The sequence below is a fragment of the Carassius gibelio genome, chromosome B7 (genome assembly GCF_023724105.1).
Source record: "Carassius gibelio isolate Cgi1373 ecotype wild population from Czech Republic chromosome B7, carGib1.2-hapl.c, whole genome shotgun sequence".
NCBI classification, from domain to species: Eukaryota; Metazoa; Chordata; class Actinopteri; order Cypriniformes; family Cyprinidae; genus Carassius; species Carassius gibelio.
In genome coordinates this window covers 8,469,631-8,484,230 of record NC_068402.1, presented here as the reverse complement: position 1 = coordinate 8,484,230, position 14,600 = coordinate 8,469,631, and the positions used below count along the sequence as shown (strand labels likewise).

Genomic DNA, 14,600 nt, shown 5'->3' with positions numbered 1-14,600 from the left:
GTACAACTTCACATGAAACACATTTCCTCATTTGGTTCTCTAACAGTCATCCACATCACCAACAGTATGTTCTTGCGATGACTGGCTCTCAGCAGCAGGTCTCACAGGTAATGATGGCACCTTAACACATCATGATTGAAAGCAATTCACATTAAAGGGTTAGTTCACCCAAAAATAAAAATTAGGGCATAGATCACTCACCCTGGGCCTCAAGGTATCCTAGATGTATATGACTTTCTTCTTTCAGACGAATCCAGTCAGAGTTATATAAAAAATTGTCTTTGTGTGTCATGTTACTCAGCGGGTGTTGCAGAGCTTCAGTCCAAAAGAAGTGAAATAAAAAGCGCCCATCCTTAAATAAAAGTGTCTTAAACTGCTCCGGGAGGTGAACAAAGACCTTCCGTAGTGAATCGAAGCATTTTTGTAAGAAAAATTACCACATTTAAAATGTAATAATCAATCAAATCTAACTTGCGTTTACTGTTTTACACGGAAGCAGTTCTGGGCGAAAACAGGCAGTCATTTTGGTCAGGATTAAAAGATCCTTGAAAAGAGGCGCTAATCTACGAAATCTCTGGTCACTGGATGCGAAGCCATCAATCATATTCCCTGAGGAAATTACATTATTCATTTAGCGGACGCCTTTATCCAAAGCAACTTACAATTGCTAATTATGTCAGAGGTTGCATGCCTCTGGAGCAACTAGGGGTTAAAAGTTCAGTAGGGAACTTTTGTAAAAAAATATTTTTTTCATATTTATTAAACCTGTCATTATGTCCTGACAGTAGAATATGAGACAGATAATCTGTGAAAAAAATCAAGCTCCTCTGGCTCCTCCCAGTGGTCCTATTGCCATTTGCAGTTACAGACCGCTCCCAGTAAGAAATCAACCAATCAGAGCTGCGGTCCGTAACTTTGTTCGTTCAAAATGTAGAAAAATGTATATAATAAGCGAGTACACTATGAATCCATTTTCCAAACCGTGTTTTTGGCTTGTCCTGAATCACTAGGGTGCACCTATAATAAGTGTTTATATTCGGACTATTTTAGATTGCTTTGGGGATACCGCGGCGGAGTAACCCAGTACCTTTGTGATTCTTCATAGACATAAACAGAGAGAATTAGTTCCGGCTACAATGTCCTTCCGCAACACGCAAGCAGTTCTGTTTATTAAGCGCTAGAGCATCAAAAGTTCCCTACCGCAGCTTTAAGTGTCTTGCTCAGGGACACATTGGTGTCTCACAGTGGATTCAAACCTGGGTCTCTCAAACCAAAGGCATGTGTCTTATCCTCTGTTATTTATATCGGAGAACTGGTTTCGCAGCTGTGAGTTGGATCCTTTAACTGAACTTTCCCCAAATGACTGTCAGTTTTTCTTAGTTCTTGGAGCTTTGGCACGGGTATTTAGAAACATTTTTAAGTGCCACCAGGCGAGCACTGCCTACAGATCATTATAATACATTTGAAGTTCAATAACTCCAGTTATAGTTGCCTTGTCCAGTAATTTGTATGATAAGGATTTTATTCAGGACTTTGCTGGTTTTGTGCATCTGACCACAGGCCTATTCTTTTTAATATTACAATGTCTGGTCCAGTTCAGAAATCATTTTAATCACAGTATTTTTTTATTTTTTTGTATTGTCACCTCTGATCCAGCCAGTCTTTTCTCTGAGGCCTTCTATTCTCTGTCTGAAAGTGTGTTAAAACTTCCTGACTCAGATCTTGGAAAAGAAGAGATAACGCTTTTTAATAATTCCTGCTCTTGTGGTTTAGTTTCTGTTGCTCCTTTTAAAGTTTCAAAACCCAAACGAAGGTCAGAACCTTGGATAAATAGTAATATACCAAATTTCAGACCGGAATGTAAGAAAGGAATATCTTTCTCAATTAATATTTTTTTAAAAATCCACACAATCAAAAAATTCTGTTTAATACGTTAAATACTCTTTTTTTTTTCTCCTGCTAACACTTTTGGTCTGGTCAGTACTCCAGAGACCTGTGCAGCATTCCTACATTTTTTTATGGGAAAGGTGGACGCCATATGGTCTACTGTTATAATGTGCAGTCTTAACCTCTGAACCACTCACTTGCCATGCTTTTTTTTGAACAGTTTGAACCAATATATCTTTCTGAGCTGGGCGATATAGTTCACAAGATTAAGCCTACCACTTCTACTGTGGATTTTATCCCCTCTCGACACTTTAAAGAGGTCCTGGTGGATACCATCAACCTTAGTGTACTGGCTATTATAAACAGATCCTTAGACAGTGGCCATGTTCCTATATGCTTCAATCATGCAGTGATCATGCCTCTTCTTAAGAAGTTAAAATTTAAACCAATCTTAATAACTTAAGCCCTATTTCTAATTTGCTATTCCTGTCAAAACAAATTTGAGAAAATTGTTTTTAATCATTTATCTTCATTTTTTTTTACAAAAAATTGTTTTTAGATACATTTCTGTCTGTTCTTAGAGACCATCATAGAACCAAGTCTGCATTGCTTGAGGTGTCAAACAATCTACTTCTTGCTTTGGACTCCAGTAGATCTGCTATTTTAATGCTACTTGATCTTAGTTCTGCATTTGATTCAGTTGATCATGCTACCTTTCTTCCTACATTTTCGGGATGAAGTTGGCGTTAGGGAACGGCACTGGATTGGTTCTTATCATACCTCTCTGATAGATCAGTTAAGGTGATGATTGGAAACTCCTCCTCTCCTTCTGCACCTTTCAACTATGGGGTACCTCAGAGGTCCCTCTTGGGGCTTATCTTATTTTGTTTGTATATGCTCCCCTTGGGTCCGATCATGAGGAAATATAATATTTCATATAATTTTTATGCTGACGATACTCAGATCTACATTCCTCTTAGCTCTGATCACTCTTATTCTGACCTTTTTAATTGCTTTGAAGATATTAAAGGGGTCATATGATGCTTTTTTAAAGATCATTATTTTGTGTATTTGGTTTACAGAATATGTTGATAACAAGAATATGCTTTAATGTTCAAAAAACTAATTATTTTTCAAATACTGTATATTATTGTACAGTAGGTGCTCTATGACCCGCCTTTCTCAAATGTGTCAAAAGTCCCTCCTTCCGACAAATGCAGTTTGCTCTGATTGGCCAATTGACCCAGTGCATTGTGATTGGTCAAACAACATAAGCACTCGTTGGAAATTGAGTGACATACACAGTGATGAAGCGTGTATGTGTTTGCAGTACACAAGCCACGGGTAAGACAGCTGACTCCACTGTGATGTGACCGTCTCTCTCTCTCTCTCACGCAAAGCGCAAAACTCTGCATTTAAATAGTCAATAGCAAATACTTAAACTAATAACAAAACATACTTCCAGTAACTGATTCAGAAGCGCCAGTTTGTCATAGCAAAGTCAGAATCACGATGAAACGGTCGTCCGTAAAATGCATTGGTGCTCTGTTGTAAATAATCTTAAAGTCTTTAATCTTAAAAAAATTCAATCTTAAAGATTTCTAAATCCATCTACTTTCGGAAGGCCAAATAAAATAAAGACACAGTATCTCCCTGACATGGCTTCAACTCGGACTGCGGTTACTGAAACCACATCTTCTTTCTTTGCATGAACATTTGGGCAGCATTATGCAAATATTCCCACATTGTGACATAAACATGTGGGGCGTGTTTGAATGAGACATTTTAGAGGGCTGTGGCAAAGTCTTAATTTTGATATCTCAAAGAATATTTGAAGAATATCTCTTTGGTTTTGAGTCTTTAGTCTTCGCAACTTCAGGATCTTATCTATGCACTATCGGCTTGTAACACTCCATTAAGAAAGGAAAACTTGAATTCACATGATATGACCCCTTAAAAGGCTGGACTGGCAGAAACTTTCTTCAACTAAATGAGAGCAAAACTGAGATTGTTGTTATTGGACCCCCAGGTGTTGTCTCTGATATCACTATAAATCTAGATTCTATATCATCAAGTATTCATACTTTTGCTAAAAACTTAGGTGTGATTTTTGACACTGATGTAAATTTTGAAAACCGATAAGTGCTGTGGTGGAGAGCAGCTTCTTTCAACTAAGGCAAATAGTCAAATTAAAATATATGCTCCAGGACCTGGAGATAGTTACTCATGCCTTCATCACTTCCAGACTTGATTATTGCGATGTGCTTTATATGGGTTTCAATCATTCATCGCTGAATCACTTGCAGTTGGTCCAGAACACAGCCACGAGGATTCTGACTGGTACTAAGAGAAGAGAAAGCATTTCTCCTGTCATAGCATCTCTTCAACGGTTGAAGGTGCAGCATAGGATCCATTTTAAAATTATATTATTTGTCTATAAAGCATTACATGATCTAGCCCCATCATATTTGTCTGAACTTCGCAGCTATGAGCAATCCTCTTGCTCTCTCAGATCCTCTGATAAACTTTTCTTGCATATACCTCGCTTTCGCTTGAAATTTAAAGGGGGGGTCAGGCTTTTTCTGTAGCCTGTCCCAGACTATGGAACAGCATACCTCTGGATATTAGATCTGTGCCTTTCCTTCCTGTTTTTAAATGGGCGCTTTTTATTTAACATTTTTTGGACTGATGCATGCAACACCTACTGAGTGCCATGAAACAGCTTGAAAGATCAAATACATTTTTTATATGTATATAAGAGTTATTTATTGGCTAATTTTCATTTTTGGGTGAACTAACGCTTTAACTCAAACTTCAAATAGAGCTCTTTATTTTACCTATAGTTTACATCAGTGGTCTGCAGAAGGAGAAAGCATCAGTCATCTTGGTGCAAGGTCAAAAGACACTCATCCATTCTTTTTCACGTCTAATTAATTCATAATTTACTGTCGGTGAGATCAATAATGTTGGTGCTCTATTTTTAATTTACTAATTAGATTGTAATTTATTATAACTTTTTTTAAATTCTTTAATTAGCATTTAAGTCAAATTAAATATGGCATCTTCCCTGATTCAGTGTTATCTAAGTATCATATACCAGTTTTTATAAATATTTGTATTTTTTGCATTTTACATTTTATATTTTCCATTTAATTTAAATGTTACAAATTTTATTGTGTTTTTGCCATTTTCATAGTCATTTTCTATGCATTATTTCCGTTTTACTTTTTATTTATCCATTTCATTTTAATTTTAGTACTTTTTTTGTGGTTTTAGTTTACATTAAACATACAGTGATGGCTTCCACATGCCTTGATTAATGTCCAGACAGAGGAATTGTATTACTTAAATTTATAATAATTAATGTATACCATGGCTGTGTTATTTGAGCATAATTGTTATTCTACTGTATTTTTGTAAGTATTTTGAAATTTATTTTATATTCTATATTTATATTTCCTGTTTTCACTAATTTTAGTAAATTCTTTTGTGATTTAATTGTGTTTTTAGTCTTTTGTATTCGTTTAAGTTTCTGTGTGTGTGTGTGTGTGTGTTATACAAATTTCAGTTTTACTTATTTTACTACTTTATGTTAAACAAAATGAAAATGAGAAATATTGCCTTGTCAACTATAGCTGAAATAAAATAGGTTTATACATTTATATCTATTTTGTTCATTTAATTTTATTTCAGTTAACGTTTCTTTTGTTTGAAATTATTAAATATTTATGCTTTTAGTTTTATTTAGTGATAAACCTGTACCATGCACATTATGCAATGGAAAAAGTATGAAGAATTCTTGTGGCTAAAATGATTTGTTTTATTTTTTATGCAGCTCTCAGAACATGGTGAATATTTCTGCAAAAACCTACACAGCACCCAACCTTCAGATAACACTTTTATGTGCATGTTTTTGTTGTGTTGGTGGGTTGGGCTGCAGTGTAGATGTCTTCAGTGGTTATATGTGGACGTGTTACGCAGCAGCTCTGGCCGGCTCCATTTCTCCTCATCTCCATAGAGACAGATGGCAGAGGTCAGTGAGATCACACAGCAGGCCCTTTCAATGCTATATAAAGGCAGAGCTCACCTGTGAGCCAGGTATCACACAGTCTCGCTGTCTGAGAGGTGTGCGTGTGTGTGTGTGTATGTGTGTGCTACCAGCTACCACCCTCTCTCAAAAGTAAATTTGAGTGTGTCCTTTATAAAACAACAATGTCTCAGATGTTTTTCAATGTGAATGCAGGACAAAGATATAAAACAGATTCAAGCAAACTCGTGTCTTTGTTACAGTGTAATTATATACAGGTGCTTCACAATAAATTAGAATGTCATGAAAATGTAATTTATTTCAGTAATTCAACTCAAATTGTGAAACTTGTGTATTAAATTCAGTGCACACAGACTGAAGTAGTTTAAGTCTTTGGTTCTTTTCATTGTGATGATTAAAGTTCACATTTAACAAAAATCCACCAAATCACAATCTCACCAAATTAGAATACTTCATAAGACCAATAATAAAAAAATTTTTAGTGAATTGTTGGCCTTCTAGAAAGTATGTTCATTTACTGTACATGTACTCAATACTTGTAGGGGCTTATTTTGCTTTAATTACTACGTCAATTCAGCGTGGCATGGAGGTGATCAGTTTGTGGCACTGCTGAGGTGGTCTGGAAGCCCAGGTTTCTTTCAAAGTGGCCTTCAGTTCATCTGCATTTTTTGGTCTCTTGTTTCCCATTTTCCTCTTGACAATACAGTACAATACAATACAGATTATCTATGGGGTCTCTATGGCCAGTCAAGCACACCAACACCATGGTCATTTAACCAACTTTTGGTGCTTTTGGCAGTGTGGACAGGTGCCAAATCCTGCTGGAAAATGAAAACAGCATCTACAAATGCTGGTCAGCAGAAGGAAGCAGAAAGTGCTCCAAAATTTCTTGGTAAACGTGTGCAGTTACTTTGGTTTTCAAAAAACACAATGGACCAACACCAGCAGATGACATTGCACCACAAATCATCACAGCACAGACTGTGGAAACTTAACACTGGACTTCAAGCAACTTGGGCTATGAGCTTCTTCACCCTTCCTTTAGACTCTATGGCTTTGGTTTCCAAATGAAATGCAAAACTTGCTCTCATCTGAAAAGAGGACATTGTACCACTGGGCAAGTCTAGTTTTTCTCTTTAGCCCATGAAAGACACCTCATGAGTGGCTTAACAAGAGGAAGACGACAACTGTATCCAAATTCCTTGACACGTCTGCGTGTGGTGGCTCTTGATGCCTTGACTCCAGCCTCAGTCCATTACTTGTAAAGTTCACTCAAATTCTTGAATCAATTACACTTCACAATCCTCATAAGGCTGCGGTTCCCTCTGTTGGTTGTGCATTTTTTTGTCTCCACACTTTTTCCTTCCACTCAACTTTCTGTTAACATGCTTGGATACAGCACTCTGTGAACAGTCAGCTTCTTTGGCAATGAATGTTTTTGTCTCCTTGTGAAGGGTGTCAACGATTGTCTTCTGGACAACTGTCAGATCAGAAGTCTTCCCCATGATTGTGTAGCCTAGTGAACCAAACTGAGAGACCATTTTAAAGGCTCAGGAAACCTTTTCAGGTGTTTTGAGTTGATTAGCTGATTGGCATGTCACCATATTCTAATTTGTTGATGATAGTGGATCGGTGGGGTTTTGTTAAATGTGAGCCAAATCATCACAATTAAATGATCCAGAGACTTAAACCACTTCAGTCTGTGTGTATTGAATTTATTTAATAACCGAGTTTCACAATTTGAGTTTTTTCTTTTCTTTTTCACAACATTCTAATTTATTATGAAGCACCTGTATTAAACTACCAAGTAATATTAATTAAGTACATGTACTTAATATATGGTTAAGGTTGGGAATAGGGTTTGTCTTAGGGTAACTTATATGTAATTATGCATTGTTAATTGTTATTATAAAAAGTACATGTACTGTGTGTAACAAGGACACCTTAAAATAAAGGGTTACCAAATGTTACATATACTCACTGCCCATTTTATTAGGTACACTTTGCTAGTACTGGGTTGGACACTCCGTTTGCCTTCAGAACTGCCTTAATTCTTCTTGTCATAGATTCAACAAAGTGTTGGAAACATTCCTCAGAGATTATGGTCCATATTGACATGATAGCATCAGGCAGCTGCAGCAGATTTGTCGGCTGCACATCCATGATGCAAATCTCCCATTCCACCACATCCTAAAGCTGCTCTACTTGAGATCTGGTGAATAGGGAGGCCATTTGAGTAACGTGAACTCACTGTCATGTTCAGGAAACCAGTCTGAGATGATTTGAGCTTTGTGACATGGTGCATTATCCTGCTGGAAGTAGCCATCAGAGGATGAGTACACTGTAGTCATAAAGGGATGGACATTGTCAAGAACAATACTCAGGTAGGCTGTGGTGTTTAAACAATACTCAGTTGGTACTAAGGGGCCCAAAGTGTGCCAAGAAAATATCCCCTACACCATTACACCACCAGCAGCAGCATGAACCGTTGAGACAAGACAGGATAGATCTGGATAGATGGTATTCTGCATACCTTGGCTGTAACGTGTGGTTATTTGAATAACTGTTGCCTTTCTATCATCTCTAACCTGTCTGCCCATTCTCCTCTGACCTCTGACATCTACAAGACATTTTCATCCACACAACTGCCGCTCACTGGATATTTTCTCTTTTTCAGACCATTCTCTGTAAACCCTAGAGATGGTTGTGTGTGAAGATCCCAGTAGATCAGCAGTTTTTCAAATACTCAGACCAGCCCATCTTACACCAACAACAATTCCACATTCAAAGTCACTTAAATCCCCTTTCTTCTCCATTCTGATGCTCGGTTTGAACTCCAGCAAGTCATCTTCACCACATCTAGATGCCTAAATGCACTTGCTGCCAATGTGATTGGCTGATTAGCCATTTATGTTACCAAGCAATTGAACAGGTGTACCTAATAAAGTGGCCTGTGAGTGCATAGCTGCCTTAATGTTAATCCAAAATTTTTAAAGAGAGAAAATCACTCACTGCTCTTTACTGAATTACTTTGTATTTTTAACAAGAATTAATCCATATTTAAAACACTGCAGTGAAGACTATGCATATTGGTTTTCTGTACCTGAACACCTAGGCCTAAAAACTTTAGAATTTAGTTTTTTTTTTTTTTTTTTTTATCTTTGTTCTATTTATTTGAGCTATTAACACAATTTCATACAGTGCACATGGGCTTAGGTGACAATTTTTTTTCTGAAGGATCATGTGACGCTGAAGACTGGAGTAATGATGCTGAAAATTCATTTTCGCATTACAGGAATAAATTAATTAAATTTAATGAATTTATTAAGAGTATTAAATGCAGCCTTGATGAGCGTTGGTGAAGACTTAAAAAATATATATATATATATTTCATTAAAAAAAATCTTATTAACCCCAAACTTTTAAGCATAGTACTGTAGCTATACAGTATGTTTGCCTTTGACTGACAGTCTGACCCTTTTTTTTCTCTAAATTCTCTTTGTATATTTTTCCCTTTTTCTTCTCTAAATTCTCTTTGTATATTTTTCCCTTTTTCCTCCACCATGTCCTCTTCCTTTTCTGTGGCTTTATATGGCTTGGCAACAGTTCTAGCAGTTCTTTTCTAAAGCTATATGACAATTTCACCCTCCCCTTCATGTTTCTGTCCAGAATTTAGGGTGATGTGCATAGCATACATTATCTCAAAATAACAGCAAGACAGTGAATTTTTACATTTTCTGTAAAACAATATGAATATTGCTTGCCTATTGTCAATGCTACATATTGAAACCACAAGATAAACACCCAAACAATGTTAAAAGCTGGATTTTCACCACATTGGGTATAAAGAACATATTGTGCATTAAAAAGGTTCTACTGAAGTTGGAAGTTATTCATCGTTTCCAATGAAGAACCATGATCTGTCTTTTTCTTAAGAAATTGTGATTTATTGGTATTCACTCTGGAACCCAATATTTGAATGAAGAACGGCCCAGTGGAAGGCTATCTGTGCTTTTAAGCAGTGAGAGCGGCTGTGTTTAGTCATTTTCAGAAATGCAGGGTACACAGGTACAGACACATATCTGGAACAACGCTCGCTTAAAGGCGAAAACTGTCATGACTACAAGCTCACTGCCGTCAAATCGTGGGATGCCCTTTGACGTCTGTGTACCTCAGCATTCAGGGCAGTGTCGGATCTGTTTTGGTGCGAAGTGCCCTGCTTGAGTGTGATGATGATGATGATGATGACAAAGTACTTGGATGCGTTTCAACAGAAAGGAACTGCATTAGTCCCTGCACATCTCTTCACATTCATCTCATTAGCAAGGAAAAGTCTGCCATCTACTGGTAGACTTTGAACCAATCCCAAAACATAGTTGGATGGAGATTAAAATAAATCTATCTATCTATCTATCTATCTGCGTGCCATTGCATTAATGAAAAACGAAATGAAATGAAATAATGAAATAATGAAAAATGAAATGCAAACATTTTAAATGTGACAAATGTCCAAATACATCTTGAGATAATATTAAATAATTTTATTTAAAATTAATTGCACACATACACATATACAGGCATTTTAAATGAACTTATTTTTTACGTACATATGTAGAAAATGTACGTTTATTTAAAGTATATGTCAACATGAATCAAGAAGATCAGCTTTTTATGTTGACATGCAAACTGTCCAATATGTGATGTGCATTTTACAGTCACTAATGTAATATTGAATCCCAGGAGCCTTTAAAATGAGTCTTGAAAAGGTCTCAGGTGTCAGCTCTCTTGGGATGAGCTCAGTCTCTGGCAGAAGGGCGAGTTTTAACTGCTCTTGTCCAGATATTCCAGATTAGGGGCATCTAGACGCTGCTCCATGTCCTTGTTCTTGGCGAACTCTTTGAGCATGTCCATCACCTCGCTCTGGTACACATCAGGTGTCGGCTGAGCCTCTGACGGGAGGAAGACCGTATTTAGAAACACATTCCTGGTCTTATTGTGTGTGATAAACCAGTGCATGTTATTACAAAGAAAAAAATTAATGGCTGAAATCAAGTCCAAGTCTTGATTTAGATTTCAGCTGAATGTCTGAGCTGTGTATCTATCGGTTTAGTTTGTGCGTTCATACATACCTGTTGCCCAGTAGTAGATGTCCCAGTCGTTGCTGGGTTCATTGATGAGTCTGTCATACTGCTTTAACTGAGATTCACTCATTGTGTTCAGGTACTGCTTAGCAAAAAGGCTGGTTTAAAAAAAATATATTACAGTCAGAGCAGTTACATAGTATGTAGTAATAAATAGTATGTTTATTTATGGTTTTATTTTAAAAAAAATAAGTTAATATGATTAAGAATAATAATGGTAGCACTTTACAATAAGGTTCCATTTGTCAACATTAGCTAACTTTTAGTTAACTTGAACTAACAATGAAAAATACAGTTATTACATTTACTTTAGTATTAATATTCACTAATACATTATTAAAATCAAACGCTGTATTTGTTCATGTTATTTAATAGACATGAACCAATAATGAACAGTATTTTATTAACTTATTTCAACAAAGATTAATAGATAAATACTGTGACAAATGCTTATTGTTAGGTCATTTCAGTATTCAGTAACAGTATTTATATATATATATATAAATATATACATACATACATACATACCACACACACACACTAAGGTACTGTTATAGTCTTTTTTCATATTTTAATTAATTTTATATCTTCTTTTTTCATTTTAATTGGAGAAATTTTGTTGTGTGTTTGTCATTTCTAATAGTTTTGTTTTTAATGTGTATATAGTTTGTGTCCATTTTTATTTCCAATTTAGTTATTCTCATACATCAAGATATATTTACACACACACACACACACACACACACACATATATATATTAGTGTATATGTTCTCAAGGACTCCTTTCACCCTGATCACAGACGGTTTAACCTCCTGCCCTCTGGGAGGCGCTTCTGCCTATTAGTGTACATACACTTATTACATAATCCGTCTGTATAGTATGTTCATAGTACACTTATCTGTATATCATACTGATAGTATTTAAAATCTATCAGTATAGTTATTGTACACCTTGTATATTCTGTACTTACTGCTTATTGCACTTCTGGTGAGATGCTAACTGCATTATGTTGCCTTGTACCTTACATGTGCAGTGACAATACATACAGTGCCATGAAAAGGTTTTTGCAACCTTCTTGTTTTTTTTTTCAATATTTGTCACACTTAAATTATTCAGATCATTATACAAATTGTAATGTTAGACAAAGGTAATGAAAAAAAATAATCATTTATTAAGGGAAAAAGCTGTCAAAACTTGTCTGGCCCAATGTGAAATATGTACTTAGATACACTTAGACAATATTATATGCTGTTGCCAAGACTAGAATAAGTTAAGCTGTCTGTTGAGTTGGTGGCATTTATATAGATGTGTTCATGGCCTGCTGACCTCAGAAGGATGCAGTTCTCCAGCATGCCTCTCTTGCGGCTCTCGTACAGGAGTCTCTTTTTCTTGATTTCCAGGGACTCTCCAGTCCTCTCCTGCCACGGAGGCAGAGGGATCTCAATGATGGTCGGTTCTGGAGCATCACCACGGTATCCCCGAGAAATCACTTGGCTGACAGCTGGATGCAGTGATGCCCGGCAAACAGAATGAACCACCTGGAAATATATAACTTTGGTTTACTATAATAACCCTGGATTGTTCATAAACACACATACATATATACATATATATATATGTGTGTGTGTGTGTGTGTGTGTGTGTGTGTGTGTGTATTCACACACACAGAATATACAATGTGTGTGTTTAAATATATATATATATATATATATATATATATATATATATATATATATATATACACATTTATGCTTTTATCCAAAGCGACTTACGGTGCATTCAAGCTTTAAACATGTTTTTCGCCAGTATGTATGTTCCCTGGAAATCGAACACACAACCTTTTTTGCACTGCTAACGCAATACTATATCACTGAGCAATAGGAACATATTCAACATAATGGAAGTTAAGTTTCATGAAAAATACCAATATATCTAACAAATATAAAAAAGTATTTGCTTAAAAAATAAGCATTTGTATTGTATATATGCATTTGTACGTATATATGCACACAAACGTACAAAACAAAGTCTCAAGAGGTGAATAATCTGTAACATTAGATGTTCATAAACCAGCATTGTCTTCTAAAAAAACTAATATTAACTAGTATAAAAAATAAAAGTAAAAAAAAAAAAAATGACGTAACGTTAGTTAGCGTAAGTGTCCTCAAATCTGCCCTTGCTGCTCATAGGACAACAGGATAAAAATCTAATCCAACTAAACAATTTATCCAAACCCCTACGTTTATTTGGATGTTATACATTAGCTGTATGAAATTAGTATGATGGGCTGCAGAAAGAGGATCTTGATATCTCATTTCAGACACATGAGGTCAAATGTGAGCTTTAAAACTTGTCGCCACATATGAATGAAAAAGCAAACAAACATACCTTTCGTGCGATAGTTGCTGAAAACATGTTATCGTGGAGTGTTTTCAGCGATGTGTGGCTGATCAAGTGTTTGGATGACAATTTTTTTTAAAGGAGAGTTTATGCAACTGTTTCAAAATCAAGGCAAGAAACGCCGTACAGCGAGCGCCATGTTGGGAAGGTCAATATTGCTTTCTTATTTGAATGCTGCTTTTAATAGATCTTTGTTTCTATGTTGTGCAGACGTAACGTGTGTGCATTTTAACCTTAATGTTTGTCCTTGACCTCTGGGCTGACACGCGCGAGTTTAATTATGGTGAAGTCTTTGAAAGCTAGCCTTTGTTTTCCGGGGAATGTATTTCAGTGAGCGCTTGTGCGAGCGGATGGACGTCGTTTTTGGCGTTATATCAATTTTTAAGGGGACAGTGATGCTAATTATGTACAGTAATCCCATAATAATTATCTTTGCTTTACGTTTATTATACGCAAAATAAGCACAAAACATATTCAATGTCTGAAGGCAACCTTAAATTACATCCCAAAGCCTAAAACTACAGTTCAAGTTTGTCCCCAAAATACAAATTACAAAGGTCCTAATGACTTGAATCTGGGTGTACAAAGTTAACAAAAAATGTAGCAGTTATTTTAGTATTATTTTTAACGTAAAGTTATTCAGAATTAGCCTTTATCTTAATAATTTGTTGTCTTTTTAATACTTTGCTGTTTAAATATTACTATTTTGTTCAATAAAATTTATTTATTTACGTTTCGGTTTTTATTTCCAGTTTCATTTTAGTGCTTCAACCTCAGCATGTCAGTTACTTGGCAAGGCACCATTTATAATTTTTTGTTTACATTTTTCATCTAAAATTTATATTTTGTTTTTAGCTTTATTTAAATGAATACGAATATATTTAATAGTTTGACTTAATAATGATAAACTGTGTGATGGCAAGTGCTTTTACATGAGATCTCCGAGTTACATGGTAAGATTAAAATCACTTAAATAGTACTCTGTTCTCTACTTTTTTGTCATTCCATCGCTTAACAGATGTGTCAATATGAATCATTGTTATATAGTAAAGATAAAAAAAAAAAAACGTTATTGTGTTCTACAGAAAAAAAAATGACAGCAGACAAATTTAGAAAATAAGGG

The 14,600-nt window shown here is 35.6% G+C and overlaps 1 protein-coding gene across 1 annotated transcript; it reads right to left on the bottom strand.

The window, feature by feature from the left end:
* Positions 1–10,461: 10,461 nt before the first annotated feature.
* On the bottom strand, positions 10,462–13,764 carry LOC127961256 (succinate dehydrogenase assembly factor 2, mitochondrial). Its single transcript, XM_052560297.1, has 4 exons — positions 13,466–13,764; positions 12,404–12,615; positions 11,065–11,174; positions 10,462–10,884 (listed from the first exon to the last, which is right to left on the bottom strand). Exons 1-4 carry the CDS (start codon positions 13,490–13,492, stop codon positions 10,757–10,759), a joined length of 477 nt encoding a protein of 158 aa, XP_052416257.1. The 5' UTR covers positions 13,493–13,764; the 3' UTR covers positions 10,462–10,756.
* Between the last annotated feature and the right edge of the window lie 836 nt (positions 13,765–14,600).

Bases quoted from the DNA above. Each gene is read 5' to 3' on its own strand.
- LOC127961256 (XM_052560297.1), bottom strand. From the start codon at position 13,492: ATGTTTTCAGCAACTATCGCACGAAAG. The intron at 12,616-13,465 runs GTATGTTTGTTT...ATATATTTCCAG, and splicing joins CAGCAACTATCGCACGAAAG to GTGGTTCATTCTGTTTGCCG. The intron at 10,885-11,064 runs GTATGTATGAAC...TCCTCCCGTCAG, and splicing joins CATCTACTACTGGGCAACAG to AGGCTCAGCCGACACCTGAT.